This window comes from Cebidichthys violaceus, unplaced genomic scaffold, assembly GCF_023349555.1.
Source record: "Cebidichthys violaceus isolate CVI_PGR_0920_01 unplaced genomic scaffold, fCebVio1.0.p SCAF_50, whole genome shotgun sequence".
Taxonomy (NCBI): domain Eukaryota; kingdom Metazoa; phylum Chordata; class Actinopteri; order Perciformes; family Stichaeidae; genus Cebidichthys; species Cebidichthys violaceus.
The window spans coordinates 1,159,646-1,185,197 of NW_027176706.1; the positions used below are offsets into that span (position 1 = coordinate 1,159,646).

Consider the following 25,552-nt stretch of genomic DNA (forward strand, 5'->3'; position numbering starts at 1 on the left):
AAATCTTTTTCTACTCCAGCGTTGGATGAGCGCCGCTTCAGATACAGGCGGCAAATAGAATACAAATGCGACACGTCATGCGCTCCCTCAGGTGCTCTCACCGGGTCCACAAGTAGACCTTCAGCTCTGACCTCGGTTGAAGAGATGCTTCATTGACTTTTCCAATATCTTTTTCTCCCTCCAGCACAAAGCTGCTTTCTTACAGTTTTTTTTTTTTTTTTTTTTTTTTTTTTAATACTAACATCAGTGTTAAAATATTAGGTTTAATTATTTCTAACATTTATAAAGAGCATAGGTCTACCGTAATGTAAGCGTATTAGAACTTCCAAAATGCATTTAAAATGTCAGTAACATTTTGTGGGGTCATTTTTGCGTTGACCCTTCTGTCCCCAAAAACCCCCCCACTTAAGCAGTGGGTGAAGACTGGCCTTGTAATTCTAGCCTCAGGCAGAGCTTCCGTTGCCTTTATAGTTCTGCACATGTGCGTGTGTAATGAGGTGTGCTAAAGCGGAAAAACACCTGCATTGATATTTCATAATCTTGTACATCCCCTGCTTTGCAAAAAAAACAAAAAAAAAACCCAGATGCCAACAGCTCTTTGAAACTTGGAGCATCAGCTGCAGGCGTTTTGCTTTTGACAGCTGATTCAAATGCTTTGCTATGATGCCACTGACTGAAATTCAGCCAGAAATGCAAGAAGACACACATTTTTGAAAAGTGGAAGAGCAGTTTTCTGCTTTGTGTGAATCAGTGTGGCTTCACGTTTTTTAAATGACTCGTCAATCATCGTTCCAGGGGTCTATGTGCTGTACACTGTATAAACAGACATGTTATCATTCACCCAGTGCGTGCAGAGTCTTTCATCAACGCCGTGCACAAGTCACTGATCGTTCTTCGTAAAACGAATCTTGTGGCCATTGGTACGGGACATTTTTTCCATCTGTCTCCGATGTCAGTTGGTTATCCGTAAATTGTCACATACGTGTTAAATATTTGCACTGCCACCCAAATGAGGTGTAATGGCAGAACCCACAAATCATTCACCAAGACTCCCCACTGCGTGGAAAAAAAGCCATCAACAAATGACGCTCCAGCTAATGAGATTCCAAGAAGCTCTTATCGTTTTCATTAAAATGTCAGAGAGAGCATGTAAAGCGGGGTCAGTCTTCACGCCTCTATACTTGATTTATGCCTTAAGAATTGTTCTGCAAATTATGATAGACGTGTAATGGAACTGTTTGCGTCGTATCAAGCCACATCAAACTTGTCTTTGCCATTACAGGCCTTATATCTCTTGAGCTATTTTCTTTCTTCATATTGAACCCTCAAGACAATGAGCACATTTTTACTTTGAATTGTCAATGAAAAGTTCTCCCTCCTCCGCAAACCCGAAACAGGTCAGCCCACACGTCTCAGCCAACGTCCAAAGAGGAACTGTCCAGCACTGTGTCCGTCCAGCTTTTTAACGGAGAGACCCAGCAGCTGACCATTACCCTGGAGAACATCGGGTCTGAGGACATCGAGACTCTGGAGCTCACCTCTAAGACTGTCAGCACCAAAGGTTAGTACGCTACCTAATGACTCAACCGTACCTTTCAATCCTACGTTTTCTGAACATTTCTCATCTTGGATTACAATTACCAAACAAACAGGAAGTTGTGTCGGTACTTTAGTGATAAATAATTCATCAAATTTGTATAGCGCTTGTATAGACTGGTTGTGATCTGGTGCCAGGATTTAGTGTGGGTTAGACGCTTTGGATCCATTCTGGACCAGTTGGAGTCTGTTGATGGAGGTGGTGCCAAAGAGAAGGGAGTTGCAGTAATGGAGGCATGAGGAAACGTAGGCGTGGATCACTGTTTCAGCACTAGTTTGTGTGAGAGACAGACGGTTCTTTACAATATTGCCAAAGGTGATAGAAGGAGGATCTGACGGTTTGGTAGATATGGGGGTTTAGGGAGAGGGTGAGGTCAAGGATCACAACATGGCTGCATGCCTGGGAGGAAGAGGAGACGGTGGTGCCATCAGTGGTGAGTATTGCGTCATCGGTTTTGCTGAGGGTGGACAGATGAGGAGGAGTTCAGTCTTTTAACTGTTGAGTTTGCGAAAAGGTTCTTGCATCCAGACTTTCTTTGCAGACAGACAGGAGTTGGTGTGGGAGAGTGCTGAGGTATATCAGGGTGTCGTCAGCATAGCGGTGGAAGTCCAGGCAGAAATGGTGGATAATCTGACCGAGAGGGGCGATTTTAGATGTTGAAGAGGGCCCAGTACGGAACCTTGGGGTACACCTTGTGTGACAGTGGATGTGACAAGAGGAGTGGTTGCGTAGTGAGATGTGTGAAGTGTGATCTGTTGGTGAGGTAGGACAGGAGCCAGCCGAGGGCAGTGCCTTTTGATACAGAGGCCTTCAAGTCTGGAGAGCAGGATGAAGGCTGCAGCGGTCGATGAAGATGAGGATGGTTGTCAACAGAAAAGAGGACGTCGTTGAAAACTTTCACAACTTCAGGGGGGCCTTAGGAAGGAAACGACACTGTTTTATATTTTCCAGGTGTAGAATGTGGGAAAACCTGCCAAACAAATGAAGTTTTGAAATCATCGATGCGTGTACACGTACTCTGTGTTATCGGTGCTGCTTTATTCAGGACAGTTTTTGATGTACTTCACCCACTGGGTTTTTTGCTCCATCCGGCTGCAGTCCCTGTGTCCGCCGTGCAACAGAAGCCGCTACCTGTTGCCTTTCGTTCCATATCTTTCATGCCCCCGTGGCTTTTCACTCTGTGTTCCATGTCTTTGTTCAACACCTGCTCAGGTCCTCAGATCTCTGCAGTGCCCCTCACTCTGACTGGCTGTCTCTCTGTCTCTGTCTCTCTCTCTCTTGCTTTTTTGTCTTTGTCTCACGCTCTGTGTGAAAAAAGCAGCTGCGCTACTAAAATAGGCAGCACCATTTCCAAACACTGCACTCTATTATATTTTATTGATGATGAGATAAATGGGAAATCATGCTTTGAAAATCCTTTGCCCAGTGCTACCTGTGGTCAGCGGTCCAGCCAGGTGATGAACAGTAATTACAATAGAATTTCTAAAATCCCACTCAAAGTCTATTCAATGAATTTTAAACCTCTCTGTGACTGAATTCCAATGGATGTTGTGTCGTTCAGCATTGTGATAATGTTGGTCTGATATCTGATAACAAGCCTCTGCACATATCAGGACAGATTGCAGAGTAGCTCAGCTAATTTGAAAAAAAAAATTAAAAAATCACAATATCAAACAACAAAATTACTCTCAAAGGCACCGGTTGGGCGTAAAATCATTGGTGTGTAATACTATTTTTGAAAGTTTTTGTTCTGAGAGTCCAGTCTTTCTAATTGATGTTATTATCCTGCAAATACCACAGAATCAAAAACAGATGTTTGACTATAATGGTACACTTGTCTTTTTATCACAATTATCTTCATACATACCTGTGAAGCCTGTAGATGTATCACTGTATGCACTTTGTCAGAAACCATTTTAACAACCTTTGACCTGCTGTTCTCCATCTATTGCACAGTACTTACAGAATAGTGCTGCATTTCCTCCGATTCCACCGTTTGAACGCAGTAGATTCAGAATAAAACCAAGAAAAATCTGCTTTTTTTTTTTTTTTTTTTTTTCGGGAACCACTTTCTAACTTTTGCTCTCAGCAGCAGTTCGATCACACAGCGGTGAGCAAAGGAGGAGTGGCTGGAGGCCAGTACGGAATCGATCTGACATTTCCAAAATAGCCCACGGCTTCTGTGTTTAATTGAAGACGAGCTACGCTAACATATCCTCCGTCCGAGGGTTAACGCTCATCGCTCCGCCGTCTTACCGGGCAGCTTCTGTCGGGCTTACAGGTGGATATTTTTTCTCACTTTTCATGCATTTCTCTCACAAGCATGTCAAGAACTCTTTCTGCTGCGTGGAGATGTGGGGGAAATCTTTGCTGACCAGCCCTGTTGTAGATTTAATGACCCAATGGCGGCCTGGCGAGACAATCGCTGTGTCTCGCTCGTTGCCTGGGAACTTGTCGTACAAAAGCCCCATCAGGCCCTCGCTCAAAGTGAATAAGAATTAGCCTGTCAGTGCTAACTAGTGAAGAACTCTAATTACAATAGCCTGGGATTTGACACTCATCCAGCGACTGTCTGCCTCTAGCACACCCTGCTCCCTGCTGGCCGGACCGGGCACATTTGTAGTCTTAACAAGAGTTCTCTTTAAAATGGATCGGTTGTTTGCAGTTGTTTGTTGGAAACGATTCAGGCTGCAAACACAGCTTTGCCTCCAAGGCTGTGCTGTTTTTTGAGTTGGATGAACGAGCAAAAAGGGCCGACTCCTCTAGACCTGAAATCGAAACCATCTCAGCTTTCCCTCAGAGACTTCCCTCAAACGCCTTAAAGTTGAATGAATATCCTTGAATCATTTTATTTGGAAAAGATTCTATATAATATTCGACTTAACTCTAACTTTTACTATATACTTCAATTAATTACTACAAAAATATTGAAGCCAGTTAAGTTCAACAACCAAAAAATAGTTCACTAAAAGTAATGCATTGGTAAAACCCAATAATAAATGAACATTTCTGAAGTTTTCGATTGCTGCTAATTATTTGTCTGTTTCGTTCGTTCCATTATCATATCAATGAACCAAATTATGTTGTCTTTTACTGACAGGGTACACATACCAAAACAGTGCTTATTGATACCTCACTTGAGATAAAGGTTGAGCAAAATATTATTTAAGTCAAACAAATACCAGCTTTTTCTACTTTGCAGTCTCCAATACTCACTGCTGTGGGACACAATACTGGAAATGATACCCGCCTCTGATTAATAACCCACTTGGACAGCTTTATCCTATCCTATAACTTTATTGATACACACACAAAGCGAAAGAACTGACTCTTACCTATTATGACATTCATGCACATACAATAAAGCGACTCTATTAAAGTGATCGCCATAATATTTTGACATTAGCGGTTAAGTATATGGGTCATATGTGTTTATTGATGCATCAAAATGGCCCAAACAACTTAGAAATAACTTTATTTCCCCTCTTGTGTCTCTCTGCCGTTGTCCTTGAGGGAACTTAGCAGCAGTGTCTGGAAGCCACGATAATAATGTTATCATCGGTGTTTGAACTATCTCTACCTTTTGCAGTTGTTCTGGCTGTTTTGGATCTCTGACACACAAACAAAAAAGGTCTTAAAAGCAATACAATACAATTGTTGTTGATGTATACTCAGTTACACATGGAAATATGAAGAGGATACAGCAGTGGTTGTTATAAAGTGTGAAGATCTGTCATTAGGCCGACATCTTGTTTCTTAATGTCGGATGTATGAGCAGCACTCAAGCACAAGTTGTACCTCAAACCACCTGTGTTATTTCATCTAATTGTGTCATAGTGACAGCAGTCAAGACTCCCTCCTTATTGACGCTGCCATTTCCTTAGGTGTGCCCGGGCAGCGGGCTTCATTATAATACAAAGAAAGAAACCCTGTAAGCAATTAGGTCCACCACATCTGAGCTAGAGACCTTTGAAGGCCATTTTAATGTCAGACCAGCTTCCGTCTGGAGTGTGTCACAGCGAGTCATGTTTTAAATTTAATCCGGGTTTCTCTTTGGTTCTAAAGGACGTCTGTTAGAGTGGTTGTATTTAGTGACGACATATCCAGGAGGCACTCTTACCACAGAGGTTATTTAACAAATTAAGAAATTTCTCCTCGCTACCATGGAGCCCACACTGTCACTAACTGCACTCCCTGAATACGTCTTATCAGATCTTTTGACTAACACAAAAAAACGGGTTGAGAGAGAAGCAGATAGAAGAGGCTACAATTATGTGTTTGAAGGAAATATCCAGGATGTCAAACACGATGATTCAGCAGCGAGAACAGGGGTGACCGGGGTGACCATGGCTAAGTGGAGAGCAGGGTGGAGACCCTCCTTTCAATCAGAGGGTCGGCGGTTCGATCCCCAGCACTAGTCTCATGTCAATGTGTCCTTGAGCAAGACACTTAACCCCAAAAATTGCTCCCGTAGCTGCGTCTACGGTGTGTAGATCGATACTGAATTGTAAGTCGCTTTGGATAAAAGCGTCTGCTAAATGACCGTAATGTAATGTAATGTAACAGGTTAAAAAGATAAAGACAGAAGCTAAAGCTACAGATCCTCAGTGTGAAAGTGAACCGAGACATCATCTGGAGATCAAGACAGAAGACAATGAAATGAAAGAACAACACTGTTCATGTAAAGCCGGAGGTCTTTATTCACTGTTACAATCATTAGAAGGCAAAAGCAGCATGTGTATATACGTTCAGTATACCTTCAGTAGCTAGCGTAGCATAGAAATGCTAGTTAATGATGTGCTAGCCTACTCTGCTAATGTTAGCGCCACAGGTTTTTATTGTTGAAACGTAACGTTTTAGAGACGTGTATCTGCTTCCAACCTCTCTGGGTAACGAGTCTCAACGTTTAACTGTGACTAGCTTCAAATCCACAAAAAAACCCAGCCTGAAGATGAAGAAAGGCTGGAGCGATAGCATGAGGTTCTACGGAGCAGAGCCAGAGAGTGGGGGGCGGTACCCGGTCGGAGCTGGCCCGATTGCTACGCTACGATTGGCCGCTCTGCGTTTCGAGGACGGGACTCATTTAGAATTGCGTGTTTTTGAACCGACGGCGTCTCCAGCGTTGACTTTTGGGGCGGCTGTAGCTCAGTGGGTGGAGAGGGTGGAGGTTGGCTGCCACTGTCCACACGATGAAGGCTCCAAAACTACAAGCTCCTCCTTTTTAAACAATGACTGGACACAGCTAACACGGCAGACACTGTTACAGTTATCATGATTTTTTTGAATGTAAAGAAAAACACTTATGTCTCATTAAGATGTATTAGTTTACACAAGATTATTACCACCCCAAGGCGAGACAACACTGGTGAGGAAGGAGGTGTGTATTTGGGAATCTTCTGAATTGGGTAGGAGGAAGAGGAGAAGCTTGTTAAAAACTTTATTTTACTTAGTCAGCATAGAAACAGTGTTGACTGCGCGCTAACCAGAGTGAGCCCAGAACTAGCAGTATTTGCAGGGTGTTGTCTGCACACATCAGACTCTACTGTCTTCTGCACCGCAGCCGTATTGCAGCGTATGTTTTCCGTGTCCGTTGCGCAGATATGTTGCTGTGTTCTAGGTTTTCATCGTTGTGTCCTCATGATCCCCGATGGAGTCTTTTGTTAAATGCTTCCAGCTGTGGACACGACGGCTCCGCCGGTGCTCACTTATCGCCTCAGAGGAAGAACAGTGCGGTCGGCCGCATTATACAACCCAACCTGCTAATTGCATTGCGGTGCAATTGATCATACAGTTCTCCTCTCTATGTAAATTCATCTTTTTTCTTTTTTTTTTTGTTGTTGTTGCCATAACTTCTGGTTTCAAGAAAATGGGCTTTAAATATTGCCGAGACCTTGAAGACATTCCCACACTCTAATGAATATGTATTTTTAATCTGGTCAATCTCATTTTTAATGGTGTTTTGCCACCTCATTCCATTAACGATGAGGAATCATCCACTTAAAATGCTGCTAGTTAAGTTTCTGGGACGGATACAGCAGCTGGAACTGAGTTAACTCCAATTATCCTTTTTACTTTTATTTGCATGCACACGCTTGATTTCAACTCTCATATTTAGCCATAAATAGAAAATGTTTTTTGCTTATCAATACTGGGGCCTCGTCTGGCAAAGTACCTACATTTTACCAATTTCTTTCAATTTCTTATACAGTTCCAGAGCAGCTGTTATTACGCGCACCATCACACACCATCGTTGTGGTAGTTTCTCTCTTATTGTTAAACCTCATAAAAGGTAATCAATGATCCCTCAAATCTTCACTGATATCAAAACAGACTTTACAAAGTGCGTCACACATACCTACTGACTGCTTCGTGTGTATATATATATATATACATGTCTCAAGTCTACAGACCGTTGGTTCACATTGGTTCTCTTGCAAACATCATTCATAAGCAGGAGGTCGTCGTACATTACATTACAGTCATTTAGCATTTTATCCAAAGCGACTTACAATTCAGTATCTATCAACACACCGTAGAGAATAGGGAGCATTTTTGGGGTTAAGTGTCTTGCTCAAGGACACATTGACATGAGAGGAGCAGGAGCCGGGGATCGAACAACCGCCGACCCTCCGATTGGAAGGCGGCCCTGCTCTCCACGTAGCCTAACGACGGCGGCTGAAGAGGCTCCGCCCCTGGTCCCCGTGCCTCCTGAGCTCTAACGTGCTCGTGGCTTCAGACGGGCCTCTCTGAAGCCCTTCTGTGGGAAGCGAATGAATAAAAGATGAAGAGTCACAATAGGAAAGACATCTGCGGCAAAACAAACAATCATTACTCTTTCTGGTACGGCACAGCCGCAGCCGTCGTGACGTGAGATAGGAGATCGGTTTCTCAACAAAAAAAAAAAAATCTTCATAAACAAACTCTTCATACAGTAATCTATTGTATAGTATTTACATAAGCGGAGTTGTCTCTGAATAGCAGAGAATCCGCTCCCATCGGAGCTTTTGTTCATCACAGCCACCGCATTGCTCCTCTGTGGATATGAACATCAGCTCAGCTCGATTGTTCTCTACAACACTTATGTGCATTCATATATCAAATGTCTGCATGAGGACAAAACACTTTCCACTGTGCGGCCCAGAGAGGAAAAAAAAAATAAAAAATCTAGGAAGAGAAGGGATTGATATTGCTTCACTGATTGATTTACTGATGAGCAGAGCTGCCCATCAGCTGCTACATCAATATCCTCCTTATTTGGGATGTAAACGATTTAAAACCGTCAACGGACAGCATGGATTTTGACCGATTTTAATGCTAACACAGTTAAAACAATTAGCCGAAATGTATTTTTTAAAAAAAAAAAGAAGGTGAGCCTGGTCTGTCGGGGCTAACCGCCTTCGTTTGGGTGTTGAGGAGTTAAAGCGTTTATTCACAGACCGGAGAGAGATGGGATTCAACACAATCACCCTCCTGACCTCCTGACCTCCTCATGTTCTGGTGGTGAATGACGGTGAAGTCTGACTTTCATGCAGATCATGAGACCAGAGTCTGTGTCCCATCACGGGACAATCAACAGTTATCCCCCTTATTCACCGTAACCCCAGTCATCAGTCTACCTTGGTTCCCATGTGTGGATATTGTAGACGGCGAGGATTTTGGAAACATTGGCATTTCATGTAAAAGAAAGGAAAAAAAAAAAGGTCTGAGGACGATGAGATCGTCCGTGTTTGACGGTGAAGTTATTCGATGTTTCTCTTTTTGTGTTCAGTCTGCTGTTAACTGTTACCACCACTGATTGCTTTAATTGGCCAATCCCAGAGCTCCTTTTGTGCCCTAATTAGTTTGTGACTTGTTGTGAAATCAGACGTTCGTTAACTCCCAGATCTTCAAGCTGAGCATTTATTTGAACATTTGTTTGAATTGGTGATTCAAAAGTTACACAATGCCCGACTGCAATTTCTCTGATTGGCGCCGATTCATCCCGACTGACGCCTGTTATTCATTTTATTTATTTCTTCCGCTACATAGCTTATAGCTACTCTTTATTCCCCAACAGGTGGATCATTGCGGGAGAAAAGAAAAGCAGGGTAGAAGGATGAAAATCTTAAAAACCCGACCTAAGTGTTCCCGACAGACGGCGTCTTTTATATTTTCATTTTTTATCTGCACTAAAGAAGCGCCGACGTGATCCCCATATTCTATTTCCAAGAGTAAGAATGTCTCTGGCTAATGTTTTAAATAATGCATGAAAGATATCTCGACAGTCATTGCGGCTGCCATATCTTGTGACTCATAGTTTAGTTGGGTGACGATATTAATGTGTCATCCACGGTCCTGGCAGTCTACCTGTTGAGTTACAAAGCCTGGTGTTGCATATTCAAGTGAATGTTTCCCCCCCCCCCCCCCCAAAAATCCCATTTCTTTTAAATCATTTCCCTCTCTGCTTCACTCTCCTTTTCTCTTTCTCTCTCTCTTTTAATTCACTGCAAGGAAGCTCTGGAGTTTATGAATATTTAAAGTGCAGCGTTATTCACAAAATCTTTATTTAATGCTGCCTACAGTCACATCCTCTCAGAGGATTTTAGAGGCTTTGGTTATGAATCAAGCAGGGGCGTGTAAACTGTTGTTCCTACTGTGAACTTGCATCTCTCCTTCTGTTAAAATCAGCCCGCTCGCTGTTCCTGCAATCCCTGAGAGCAAGGAACGGCTCACCTGCGCGCACACACACACACACACACACACACACACACACACACACACACACACACACACACACACACACACACACAGAACACATGCTTTATTCAGGTGGCGTATCATTCATTTGATGCTGCTGGCTGAAGTGGATGCAGCTGAATCATTCGTCTCAGGTAGAAGAGGTTGGAAGGCGCGCATTTTGCGAAAAAAAAAAAAAAAAAGGCAGGTCGAGTGACGAGCAGCCGAAAAGGACTCGGGAGCCAATCAGCAGCTTTGTTGCTCTGGAAAAGCGTATTGCGAAAAGGAAACGCATCACAGTAGCACGACTTCCTCAGTGATGTGCAACCTGCAAGCAAGCTGACTGCTCATGTGTGCAAATTGCCTTTGGGGCGATTACAAGCACAGCGGTGTCATTTTGTTTTCCTTGTCCAAAACTATTACCATCCAAAAAATGTTACCACAAGCTTGGCAAGTCTTGCCGTCTTTGATCCCAGCAGGTATCATCCCACCCAGCAATGCTTTGTGATTTTCTTTTTCTTTTTTTTTTAAATCAGTTTTTATTTCATTTGTTTGTTCTTAATTTGGCTTTATGTCCCCTTTTTGTGTGTGTGTGTGTGTGTGTGTGTGTGTGTGTGTGTGTGTGTGTGTGCGCGCAGAGAAAGTGTTCGGGGAGTTTCTGAGCTGGGAGCTAGAGGACGCTTTGTCTCGCCTGCCTCTGAAGTCCGGCCAGGCCGTGACGCTGACCGTCAACATCAAAGTCAAGCTGGACTTCTCCGGCCAGGAGAGCCTGCTGCAGGACCTCAATGACGGTGAGTGGACAGAGACGGACGTTTGTAAGTGTATGCCTGCTGATTCATGCAAGGGTAACTCTGCATGGGTGTCAAAAGGTCACGGTTTACTTAAAGCTGGGTGACATGTTTTTAGACAGACAGACAGACAGACAGACAGACAGACAGACAGACAGACAGACAGATCCCCCTTTAGGATGAATTATATACCATTTTTGTCCAGATCTTCCGACCAAATATCTAAAAACATCGCAATCACCCTCAGTTGTACTTTGTGTTTCGTGCTAATTAGCTAATATTACCATGCTAACGTGCTAAACGTTATACCTGTTAAACATCAGCAGGTTAGCATTGTTTTAGCATGCTGACGTTAGCATTTAGCTCAAAGCACTGCTGTGCAGTAGAACAGAGTCGCTAGCGTGGCTGCAGCATCTCGTCAACTGATGATGTAATAATACGAGTTTACATAAATAGTCAATATTAGTACAGAGATATTCACTCAAAAGTTTCACCTTTTATCGAGTCGTGAATGTTGTTTGTCGAAACTGATAACTTTCTCACAATTATTCAATAATCATTTGCTGCAAAGCCAAACAGAAATATCATGAAATATACCCAACCATGAATACCTCCTCATTGATATGTTTTATATCTATGATATGTTGTACGAATAACAACACATTAGACTTGTGATGCCACAGAGTTTACCAGCACCACACACTATAGTCTTCAAAATGAATATGAGTCACGATGCCCTCATGAAGATATGATTTATTGCAGGGCCGTCGCAGACTGACTGAAATAGGTGTTTCTATTGAACCTGCATTCGAGTGTGTCGTCTCCATGAAGGCAAAGGTTTCCCATTGTTTTTCCTCCCAAAGTGGATTGCGGTTAGACTTGTCATGCCATATTTTAACCGCGCAGCTGAAGCTCCGCGCGCGTTAATGCGTCGCTGTGCATGGAGCCCCCTGCATTACAGGGATTTCAGCTTCCTTGCTTAAGATTCAGCGGTGCTAGGAGAGAGAGAGGTCTCGAGGTCTCCTCGCCTCCATTTTCTCTCCTAGCTCCTGAGCTTCCTCGCTTCATCCGGCGCACTTTTTCCTCTCTTCTAATTCTAATTCCTGGTTCAAAGGAAATGGTCTCACCTCCTCCCCTACCTCTGGAGCCCATTCACCGCGCTCCTTCTCCGCTCCTTCTCATTGCTCATGCTCAGCCCTTCTCTCAGTTCCGCCTCGCTCGCCTCCTCCTCCTCCCTTCAAACCCGTGGAACCTCTCCACCGTCGAGTCCGTGGGCTGATAAATATTAATGATCGGGAACCACTGCTGTGGAACTTGCTCCTGCGCCACAGAGACTTTTACTTTGTGCGTGTGGATTCCGACGACCGAGAAAGTAAATGCGTACAATGCGTGTTTATCTCAGCCCCGGTGCCACTCTCCTCATGAGGTCATTTGAGCGATACTGTTTCAATGTTTTAATTAGCTGAGCAATAATTGGGGGGGGGGGGGGGGGGGGCCTGAATTAAGGAGATAAGACGTGCTCCAAACAGCAGCTGCGAATTCAGTTGTTATGGCGACATTATGGGGGATGCAGTTTTAGCTAAACACGTTTGATGCTATCTACCACTTTAACACATGAGCGAAATCACGCTAATAATGTGCGAATGAACTTATTTGCATAAAGACAGTTTCTGTGCTGGAAGATTAGCGAGTTCTGCCATCAAACGTCTTGATTAGGCGCGACTGATGCTTCCAACAACTGTTTAATTGTGTTGCGTAGTCACGCGTGCGTTTTTTTTTTTAAACGTCGCCACTTAGTACCATGAGTGAGTCACATTGTTAGAGGCAACAACAGAACATTGTTTGTTGATTTCCTACGTATCAGAAGTGTAAAAAACGACTGGTTTGGTTACTGAAACCTGGAAATGAAACGGCTTAAATATCGACCGAATTATCGGTAAGCGCCGATGTTTTCGGTTCTTTTCGAATCGTTACTTCATTCATCGTCAGCTTGCAGCGTCTCCTCTGTTCTCTGTGTCTGGGCCGAGCTCCTCAAACTACGCTCATTGCTGTAAGTTCAGTAAAACCTTCCACAGTAACGATCCAATACTTAATCAATGCGCCTGTTCAACCGGCATACAAACTCCCATCATTATGACCATCATAACTCCCATCCATTTGAACTCTCAGCAAGACAACAAACGAGCGCATTTCAAACTGCAGAATATTTTTATTTTCATATTATATAATATAATAATATTTATTATATTCAGAATATTAAACTGTTCTTTAACTTTTTAAACTTTTTTTAATATTTCATAAAATATAATATAATAAAATAATATTTATTATATTCAGAATATTAAACTGTTCTTTAACTTTTTTAAACTTTTTTTGTAATATTTCGTAAAATATAATAATATAATATAATATTATATTCAGAATATTAAACTGTTCTTTAACTTTTTTTACAATACAGAATATTTTTGCAAGCTTTAGCATGAAACCTTTGGAAACCTCTACAATCACACACACACACACACACACACACACACACACACACACACACACACACACACACACACACACACACACACAATTAACATGAATGTATTTCAGGGATTCAGACAATCTGCAATCGTAGACAGAGTCTTTCATCAGTGTAGATATGAAGTCATTAATTCAGAACAGGACAAATTAATTGAACTGGAACAATATTTTAGTTTTGTCATTTGAACACAACTGCACATAATGTCTGACTCTACGTCCAATGCAGTGAAATCAGGGGAGGGGGGGGACTATTAATTGTGGGTTTTTTTTTTTAAATACCATTGGTAATATTTGTAATAACCTCAGTAGAATGATGTACCTTCGCTGCTCTGTTTTGCAGCTGAAGCTATGCACAATTAGTGCATTAAATACACTAATTGCTGGCCTTCAAGCACGGATCGTCAATGCACAGAAGCAGATATTGGAGAACGACGCTCGTCATTGTTACATTTTGCCATTTTCTACACTGAAAAGGGCAACGCGGTATGTTTGTATAGCAGTCTTCATACTTAGCGGATTAATGCATTCTTACAGTCAATGAACTAAACCATTGCCAACAAGTCGGTAGTGTCTTCTAAATGTTTTAATTTTGTGCCATTTGGTTCAATTTGCTGGATTCCTTCACAGCACCAGGGAATGGATGGTAAGTGGATGTTAAATGGATGGTGAGTGGATGGTAAATGGACTGCGTTTATATAGTGCTTTTATTGGAATTACTTTACAATCTGTCTCTCATTCAACTGTTCACACACACACACACACACACACACACACACACACACACACACACACACACACACACACACACACACCAGACCTCAGACCAGTGGCACTGAGCTGCGATGCCAGTCGTTTGAGACATTTGTGGGTTCGGTATTTTGCTCAAGAACACTTTGATTGCCAAACGCTGCTATTAGTAAACCACTCAGGAAATCTATTTCTAGTATTTATTCTCGTATTTATTTTTCACAAATATCAGCAGTCTTTTTTGTAAAATATGAAAAATTGCTTATTTGCTTTCTTGTGGAAAGTTAGATTAGACGTGTGTGTGTGTGTGTGTGTGTGTGTGTGTGTGTGTATATATATATATATATATATATATATATATATATATATATATATATGCTAAATGTGAAGCTAGAGCCAGCAGGGCTTTAGAACATAACTGGAGGTGAAACTACAAATTCTCATTTTCACATTTCTGCTTAAAAAAAACAAACAAACAAGATATGTGATAAATCAATACATTGTTTCTCCCAAATTGTCAAACACAGTTGTTGGACAGTGGCCCTACGCTTCAAACTATGCCGCTCTATGAACCCCTCTAGCGTCAGTCCCCGCTCGTATCATGCAAAGTGTCTTTTCAAAATAAAAGCCTAGGTTTACTTCATTTTTAGGTTTACTTATGCAACAAAACTACGTAGTTAGGTTAACGCAACAATATTAATTAGTTAGGCTTAGGAAAAGATGGTGATCAGGCTGTTTGTGTCATACAAGACCTGAACAGCGGTCTCCTGGGTGAAAGTCCTGTTAGTTTGACCCGCCCACCCTTCGTGGACTGCCTTGCTCTTCATGCGTCAGTTGCTCATTGATCGTGTGGATGAATATGAATGAAGTTTTCCTTCACTTTGCCCAGGTGTAAAGATGTACGTACACACTTTCTCTATTTCCAGCTCCGCAGCCTGAGGACAGATGATCGCTCACGGCTCGTCTAGTGTGTGTGTGTGTGTGTGTGTGTGTGTGTGTGTGTGTGTGTGTGTGTGTGTGTGTGTGTGTGTGTGTGTGTGTGTGTGTGTCTGTGTGTCTGTGTCTGTGTCGGAGTCGGAGTCTCTCTGATGTGTTTGCTGCGCAGGTGCGTTGCGTTACATCAGCGCCTTTCTATATTTAATATAACTGGAAGCTGGTTTTTTGATCAACCCGTATTCATGTGCACAGTGAGGAGAAAGTCAATCCACCGGCCTGAACCGTAATGCTGCCTGGCAGTTGTGCGCTCGATGTCCTTTGCGTTCCAGCTGAGGCAGAAGGGGCAAAGCAGACGAAGCCACAGGAAGCGGGAAGCATCCGAAACGGGCCGGGGGAATCATCGATTCATCCCCGGAATAGTTTGTCCCTCGCTTTGGGTCCGGCTCGAGAGCACGAACACCGTAACTTAGGATCAGAAGGGAGCGATGTCATCGCTCAAGACTAATGGGCCTCGACTCGGCGAGCGTTTGTCGTATCAAATGGTGTGAGCGTTGTACCCTAATGACGGTGCTACCCACTACATTAACGTCGCCTCGTGCCACAGGAAAATGTCTGCCTCAAAAAAAACAAGTAAAGAGACACGTGATGCCAACTAAAAAACATGAATTAAAGGGCTCAGACAGAGAAGAAGATGCATTTCAGCTCCTTTTAATTTAGGAGACGGAGGGGGGGGGCTTTTCTCATTGGTTGACACCACCTTTTAGCCCCCAAGAACACTTTTGACGTGTGATACGCTCATGTTTCTCGATGGGGAGAAAGAAAAAAACAACAACAACCTTGTAGAGGAAATATGGCTGCTTATCGAAACCCAGTACTTTTTGGATATCGACCGAAAATGTGTCCATGATACTTTGTAATAAAAAGTATTTTGTAAATATTCCTTGATCGGAACCATCTCGATTTAAATCAAAGACTCATTTGCATTCAGTCCCCTTGTTGGATTAACTTTATTGTCATTCATACTATTCACAGGACAAGTGCACAGCAGGATGACATTACGTCGCATCTGGCTGATGAGTGTAATAAAAAAAAAAAAAGAAAAAAAAAAAAAAAAGTGCCAACAAGAGTAAAAGTAATAAGTTAATTAAGTAAACATTGTGCATCTCTGGCGGACTGGATTGCTGTCAGATCTCCAAACACCTCGGAAGGTGATGGACCTGCAGGTGATAATCATGGAACTCAGGTCTTCAACCGAGCGGCTTGAATGATGATGACGACGGTGAAGATGATAACACCTTGAGACCTTGTCTCGCTCGTAGTCCGTCCTTTAAAGACGTCCATGTGTTTGCGTTATAGATGGTTGTTATCAGGCTGTTATTGTTGTAACTAAACTATGAAAGTGCTCAAGTTATTCTTCTTCTGGGGTTCCAGCTGCGTCGCTACCACCCTCCGGATTCTATCTGTGGATCTGTTCATTTTTATTTATTTATTTTTTTTCTCCCCAAGCGAGATATCCGTACATGTATTGTATTGTTGTACAATGGTCATTTTAAAACATACCCTGCTTTATTCTCAGGGTGAGTGGTGTTCTCGCCACTTCCAGGTTCCCAGTTTGTTTTGGGAATAGACAGATAGGAGAACCGAGCAGTTATCATGAGCGGCGATAAGCCGCCGTGGCTGCACAGACGGAGATAAGAGCGCGACCTACAGAAACCTAATTAACAGGAAAATCAAAGGGGAAGGGGAAAAAAAAGACGTCGGTGCCGGACACGCAGCGTTTTGATAGGTGATCTCTCAGCAGGACGGCGCACAAACAGCACAACAGTGACTCATCTTATCACGAGATGGCCTCTTCTGAGGGTAACGATACCTCAGTAGCCGTAAACTGAAGAAAAAGAAACAAACTGGTAGAATATGAAAAGCTTTTGTATTGTTGTCTCAAGTCAAAAGCCTCGTGAATCTCTGCGCGGCAGACATTGGTTACCGATGAACAAAGCAGCTGTCGGTAGTCGGTAGACGACGTTAATGGAGCTTCCAGACGGACTGGAATAGCTCGCCGTAATGACTGACGTCGTCTGTTCACATCTTTGGTGTGTTACCTACCAGATCCCCGCTCGTCACGGTAGAGAGAGCCCTTCCTCTCTTTGCGACGCTGATGGAAGCGTTAACGACGCTCTCGGCCTCAGTTTTCGGTCTCTGCTTTTTTTTGTGTGCTGTTAATATCTCGAAGTGTTGAATTGGATTAATGGTGTGTTTTGATGTGCAGGAATAACCCGAAGCTGCAGCGTGTGTCAAAGCGGTTTTAAACTCGCGTTGTAAAACACGTAATTGTCCATCTGTAGTTGGTTATATTACATGTTCATCATGGTTGGTATTTTATACGTATTTTCCTTTCTCACCATAGTCTTCCTTTAACCGGATATTGAACAGGGTGTTAATGTTTACACTGGAACGAGTCCTATTCTCCGTATCTGCGAGATGTGTTGATCTTCCGGGAAATCGGCTCGTAAACGTCAGAGATCTACCAGACCTGTGCTCATCACAGTGAATAACTCCATGTAATTAAACGAGTAGTTTTACTGCATTTTGCAGTAGCTTGCTGGCAGTTCACCTACGACAACCTCACGCTGATTTTAAGTAGTTAAATTAGTTTTTTTGCCATTTTTCTTTCGTGTAGCCAACTATTATTCATGTTGCTTCTCTACTGTAGTTGAACCCCCTTCGACCAGACCCCTGACCTGTCTTGGACAATGAATAAAATGGGTTCTTTTATTTTCCATGTAAAAACAATGAAGATAAAGCAACCGATGCAGCGATCTGACCACTGATAGAAACCTTGACTCCACCCTATTCTCCCCGTAGACGGTTAGACAGAGGACTAGACGGATACTGATTAGAAGGAGGGTGGAGAGGGGGTGGAGAGGGGGGGGGGGTGGTGGTGGTTGTGACTTGTGAGCAATGCCATCGTTAATCACGGCAGCCATTACTCACACGGTCTCTGTGCCACGGGACACAACAAGTCATGTGTATCTTCTGAAAGCAGGCCTCGTACCGTAATGAAAGCTGCAGTTCATAAAGTCTGAAAGCGTCGTCTGGATTTTTTTGGGGGGTCTCTCCCTTTCTGCCACTCTTGAGTCAATGTCTGGATGCATATCTAATCTGTTTAGCAGCAGGATGCAGAGAATGAGGCAATAACGGGAGGAGATTGTTGTCACCGGGGCAGTGACAGCAATCGCTGTGGAGAAGTTTCCCCCACAGTGAAGCCTGTAGTGTACGCTGTGTGTGGTTTCTTTTTTTTGGGGGGGGGGGGGGGCTTTCCCGGAAGACGGAAGAAAAAGCTGACAATCGTGAGTGAAACACGGTGAAGTCTGGATCGTGAAACACCAAGGCAGGTTTAAAGCCGTGCTCGCCGAAGACGGGCCATTTTCATGCCGACTGTTGTTATTTATCAAATAGAAGAAAGACGCAGGAAGAAAAGTCAGTGTTGGCTCTATTCACGCATGACTTTATGTAACAGCACCCGGAAGAAACAGCTGGGATTTAATAAGGGAAGGAGGAGAGCCTGTGCGTTTCTTTATTATGCCCATCATCGGAGACTTTTCACTTGTACGTCTCCCTGTTTTCTGATCAGCTCCAGTCTGCCGTCTTAATTTGCCGTTTGCCGTTCAGACCATCTCAACACTTCCTCCTCGTTTACCTGTTGTCACGTTAGATTTAGCAGAATCCACCTTTTGACGGCATTGATTCCATCGGTGCAGCGACAACATTCATGCCGTACACACCTCGTCTTGTTGCTCTGGCTTTTTTTCCCTCTTTCCTAGCAGAAATGCTCCTCCAGTTAGTTTCTATTTTACCAATCTGACATGTGGTGGTTATAGTTTGATATCCTGTGACTTTGTCTGTCCCGTCTTCAGTGAACCCAATTGCCTGAGCTGCCACACAGGCCGGTAATTTCCCCCCTCTTAGGGGAAATTGCAGGGCTTTGCTTTCCACTGACGTCAGAGAGAGCGATACGGCTGCTTTGACGTCAGAGTCTGGGCTCTGGGCGTCATTTTTGAGTATTGTCTGAGCGGGTTGAAAGCAGCAGCAGCAGCAGCAGCCCCTGTGGTGGAGCCGTATGCAGCTGCTGATAGTGCAGCTGCTGCTGTGTCCAACTGCTTCTCTCAAGGTCACAAATATAAAATCATTCACTTTGTCACAGTAGCACCAGAACCACAGAAACCAGCTGAGATCTTCTATTGTTTTCAGATATTAAAACCTAACTTTATGCTGTTTGCAATCTTACAAGACAAAGTGAATACAGTACATTGAGATAATGATACTACTAAAAACACTCATAATACCAATAATGAAAATAGTTTTTATTTATATTGCACTTATACAATACATGGTAACAAACAGCTCACATATTTACATACGCACATTCAACTACAAGTGTACATACATACATAATAGTACATACATACATACATACACAGTACATACACAGTACATACATACACAGTACGTACATACATACATACATAATAGTACATACATACATACATACATACATAATAGTACATACATACATACACAGTACATACATACACAGTACGTACATACATACATACACAGTACATACATACATTCATACACAGTACATACATACAAGGTACGTACATACATACATACATACATACATACACAGCACATACATACACAGTACATACATACATACATACATACACAGTACATACATACATAGATGCATACATACATACATACATACATACATGCATTCATACACAGTACATACATATACATACATGCATACATACACAGTACATACATACATACATACACAGTACATACATTCATACACAGTACATACATACACATATACATACATGCATACATACACAGTACATACATACATACACACATACACAGTACATGCATACATACATACATACATATATATATATATATATATATATATATATATACATACATACACAGTACATACATACATAGATGCATACATACATACATTCACAGTACATGCATACATACATACATTCATACACAGTACATAGATGCATACATACATACATACACAGTACATACATGCATACATACATACATACATACATACATACATACATACACAGTACATATATACATACACAGTACATACATACATACATATATACATACACAGTACATACATATATACATACACAGTACATACATACATACACAGTACATACATACATACATATATACATACACAGTACATACATATATACATACACAGTACATACATACATACACAGTACATACATACACAGTACATACATACATACACACACACACACACACACACACACACACACACACACAGTACATACATACATACACAGTACATACATACATACATACATTCATACACAGTACATACATACATTCATACACAGTACATACACAGTACATACACAGTACATTCATACATACATACATACATACATACATACATACATACATACATACACAGTACATGCATGCACATATTGCATGCATATGTACATACGCATGTGCGTGTGTATACACACATGCATATTCACAGACGCATATGTACATGCATAGTACATGCATGCATACATACATAAGCATGATGCATAGCAAAGAATTAAAACTCACACAACCAAAATGAATAAAACTAAAATCAAACGTATGGTATTCATAATCTATAGAAATCAAAATGCAAAACCGAAAGTTTGTCAAGTGAGTGGTTTGAAGTCAGCCACACTCTTTGCCTCAACCTAGCTAAGTGGTTTTCTTTGCATAGAAAATGAACTAATTTAACAAACGTATATTGACCCGCCGTCCATGACACGTCCAAATCTGCCGCTAGAGGGTTACATAGAGCCTCATGGTTTGGAGCTTAGGCGCACTGACCCATCTGTGGTATCTGACGCACTGGGGTGAGAATGTGTTGGAGAAAATAAACCAAAAGTCAAACTCTCTAGATACTTCGATATTTCTGCAGCACCGTGAACAAGCACGACGGGTCTGTTGTGCCGAGTTATGATTCCTTAGCAACCATTGAACAATCGCTGTTCAGGGACGACGTCTAGCAAATGATCAACTGAGTGAACTCTAACCTCATAGCCATAAATTACAATCCAATACACATTCAACGCATTTAAACACTGCAAGCAATACCTAATATTAATAATATAAAACATGATATACAGTATATGTCAATAGTTTGTGATATAGCGATAATATTCTCCGGATCGTCAAGTAATTGTGAGGAACATGGCACTTCTGGGAAATGTAGGTAAATCACCAACTAATAAGAGATGGATGAGGAGTGCAGTGCATTAAAAAAAGAAGTAATTAAAATAATGCATCACAACTAAAGAGCTCCTGTTGATGTCTGACAATGTGAGGCTGCGTCGCCCTCGTCTCTTTGCTCTTTGCTGACTGTACTGACTGTGTAATTCTTTTTAGACGGGATCAGTGTGACGGGCCTGCCGATCTCCAGTCCGCTGCGACAGGTCCTCAAACCCAGGCCGGAGAACAAGAGCGTCAGCAGTGAGTCTGGCAAGGCAGAGTACAGCCATATCAAGGTGAGTGGAAAAAAAAAATAACCTGCAAAAGTGCACAATGCTCCATTGTTCTGCCAAGTCTTTGTTCAAGATGCAAGCCGTTGTTTTCTTTTGTTTTTAGTTTGTTTTTTTTCCCGGCTTGTAGCAAAGGGGTAATTCATTTTCGCGTTGGTGCAGTCTCTCTGCACCTATTCTGCAGATGATGAATATCTCAGTTTTTTTTTTTAACCCCGTTACTCTCGCTGCTGCTCTCCCTCTTCACACCAAGAACACTCTGTGCAGTGTGTGCACGTCTTGGCAAAAGCTGAGGTAAAACTATAGCATTGTTTCCGACAAATTGCTGCTTTTGCTATAAAAAGAACACAGAGGTTGTTGTTGTTTTTTTTTTTTTTTGTGGCTGGTGTCTCACCTTGGCTGCAGATGCACCCTGCTCTTTGAATAAGGACTCAGAGCTCCAACATAGGCACAGAAATGAGAAGAAAAACGTTTACAGGCTTTTTGTGTGACTCTGCAAAGGGGAAAAAGAAATAGATAGTGGGACGGGGAAGAGGCGAGATGAAGACAGACGCAGTGGATAGAGATGATCAGCGGGGAAGAAGGTTTTGTCGAGGACTTTTGGATGTCGGAGTGATAGTCTGCCTGCTGTGGGTCATCTGTAGCACACAACGGTCACAAAAAGCTGCCGGTGAGCTCTTTCCTTTTCTCTCCTCCTGTGAATCATCAGGAGAGAAAACAGCATCGGTGCCTCATGTTCAGACGTGCTTCCAAACAAAGTAAACTTTTCTCACTTTCTTTAGGAAAGTTAGACAGGATGATGACTAATGGCAGAGAGAATACAGGAGGATGTCGCCTGTTCATAGTTCTATACGTACAGCGGTCAGTCGTCTGCATCACAAGTGATCCTTGCCTTAAATAGGCAATAGGGATTTGCAAATACAAAATATGCACACGCATATATGACTACTATCTGTATTAGTTTGTGTCAAACATATATGTGTATTTGGAAATAAGCCAGAAGTGGCCAGGACGTTTTTTTTAGAAATCTAGATCATTTAGGCTCATTTTAAAAGGAACAAAAGTCTAAACTGAGTCTAAAGTAAAGGATTCAAACAGTGGGGAAATACAAGTAAAAACCTATATATATATGTATATGTATATGAGGCCTAGATTAACACAAAGCTTCTATATGGTTGAGAATGTAAGAAGAAAAGGCGATTAAGGCTTTGGCTCACTGGTTCAGAATGGAAGGAGGCCTCGATAAAGATATATTTGATTGAAGTTCTTGAGTTCCAGCTGTTCACTACACGACTGTAGAGGCCTGCTTTAGTTCAAGTCTCCAGGTAAAACTGTTGTGCGCTGTGCAGACAAAATCCGGCTGGATTACTGTTGATACAGAAGAAAAACTGATCTTGGGTTTTACCTTCATTTCATATTTCCTCAACAGATTTACGAACGTTAATCCTCGATGGATGTCAGAGATTCTGACCACCGTGAAGAGCGAATTCAGCTGATTGTATTAGAGTGTGTGTGTGTGTGTGTGTGTGTGTGTGTGTGTGTGTGTGTGTGTGTGTGATGTATGAATGGGATGAAGTATTGCTTTACATCCCTATTGTACTGACAAATCCTCCTCATGCTGAGCAGCAACACCGCAGGTAAAAAAAAAAAAAAAGCACAATCCCTCTCCCCTTTGGATTCTCTGCAATAACAAGTACCGGTTCAGCGAGGGGAACAAAAGAAGCAGCCATTGTCGAGGGCAAACTGGGCTTTTTAATCAGCGGTTAGGCTTATTAGCGCCGGGGTTTGACTGGCAGCTCTGACTTTCATCGAAGAATTCAGGTGTTTTGGAACCGCGGTCAAAGTAAAGCCAATTACGCGAGGACTCTTGTGCTGCGAGCAGCCCGCTTTAACGGCAGGTTTTGATGACGCTCCTTCTGCTTCTCCTTTTGTAGACGTGCTGTTGGACATGGGAGTCGACACCATGGGTGATTCATTTCACTGTGCGCCTCGACAAAAAGCCCGTGCGATGATTCGCCTGCATACTGCCGTAGATGTATTCTGGGTTTCCAGCTGAATGACTCATTGCTGTTTTGGGCTGTATTGTTTTTGTTTTTTTTTCCAGTAGTTTTGACTCAAACCCACAGTTCACAACACGGTGTGATGTTACTTCAAGGGAAGTTTTCCGACGCAAAAAAGTTTGATCTCTAGAATCGATGACAACGTGTTAATTGATAATTACCGTATTTTTCGGACTATAAGGCGCACCGGATTATAAGGCGCACTGTGAATTAACGTGTCTATGTTCACACATAAACCGCACCGGATTATAAGGCGCATTAAGCAAAACAACACAGTCCGGTAAATCAATATATCATCTTCGTTTGTTTGTGAAAGCCCCCTAAAAGGCATGAAGGTTGGACTTTGTCATGTGACATTTGAGTCCCTCCACAGACTTCCTTTTATTACCCGGTCCAGTTGTCTCCAACTTTCGGTGCGAAACCCCCATCAGTGTTATCAGCAGGTGGCAAGCAAGACACAGGAATGCAGTTTGTTACTTATCTTACATTTTTTTTTCCACACACATTTTTCTCGAACAAAACACCTTTAAAAAAAAAAAAAAAAATACATCAAAAATAAATAATAAATCCCCCTGATGCCGAGGCCCCCGGCGAGGAGTCGACTTAGGCCAGACGGGCTTGCGATACATGGGCGGACACCCTGCCACACCGGCTGTCGTGCACCGACGTCGTGGAAAGCATTAATTCTAAAAACTCATGGCATTGGATATAAAAAAAAATGTTGTCGCTGAACGCAATCTGTGTTTTCGGCACAATCATCCAATATCAACACTCTCGTCTCCTGGCTGGTTGTTGCTGGAATGCTGGTCAGTCAGTCTTCCACACTTCTTCTTCTTCTTCTTCTCTCTCTCTCTCTCTCTCTCTCTCTCTCTCTCTCTCTCTCTCTCTCTCTCTCTCTCTCTCTCTCTCACCCGTCTGTCTCAGGAGACCCACGTTTACCTCAAAAGAGCCTTCGTCCTCACATCCTCCTGATTCAATCTGTAACAGGAAGTGCTGACGTGTGGCCTGAAGTCTCGAACAACTCCAGCCCCTCTCATTGCTGCCTTTTTTTTTTTTTTTTTTTTTTTTTTGAGGATGTGTCGCCGCATATGTTAGAGTGCTTTTTGTGTAAGCACACTGCTGGCGTCACGTCGGCCTTGATTCGTCAGCGCGTGTGTGTGTGTGTGTGTGTGTGTGTGTGTGTGTGTGTGTGTGTGTGTGTGTGTGTGCGCGCGCGCGCGCGCATGGTGGAACGAGAGAGAATGTATATTAGCTGCTAATGACTGATTACGGCCAGCAGGATAGATGAACATATGCGTAGGAAATTGAAAATCTTCTCGCCAAACTGGCTGGCAGGACAGCAGGGTGTTCTCTGCATGTCTAAATCACGGTGCAATCAAAATGTCAATCTGGCTATTTTTGACCTTATTTGACCGTTATTATTGCTCAGGCTTTATTTTCCACACACCTTTTTCTAGATATCGACACCCCCCCCCCCCCCCCCCCCCCAATGTTCTGTGTTTGTGATCTGCGAGTATCTACGCCGGCATCCATTGGGGTGTATACTTTGCAGTATATGAGTAGGTGCAA

General features: G+C 42.6%; 1 protein-coding gene across 1 annotated transcript in view; it reads left to right on the forward strand.

Moving 5' to 3' along the window:
- trappc9 (trafficking protein particle complex subunit 9) overlaps nt 1-25,552 on the forward strand; it is an 80,904-nt gene that overhangs the window by 39,910 nt on the left and 15,442 nt on the right. Inside the window, 3 exon segments of the mRNA XM_068731242.1 lie at nt 1,398-1,561; nt 10,951-11,103; nt 21,811-21,929. Of these exon segments, the coding sequence (XP_068587343.1) occupies nt 1,398-1,561; nt 10,951-11,103; nt 21,811-21,929 (436 nt within the window).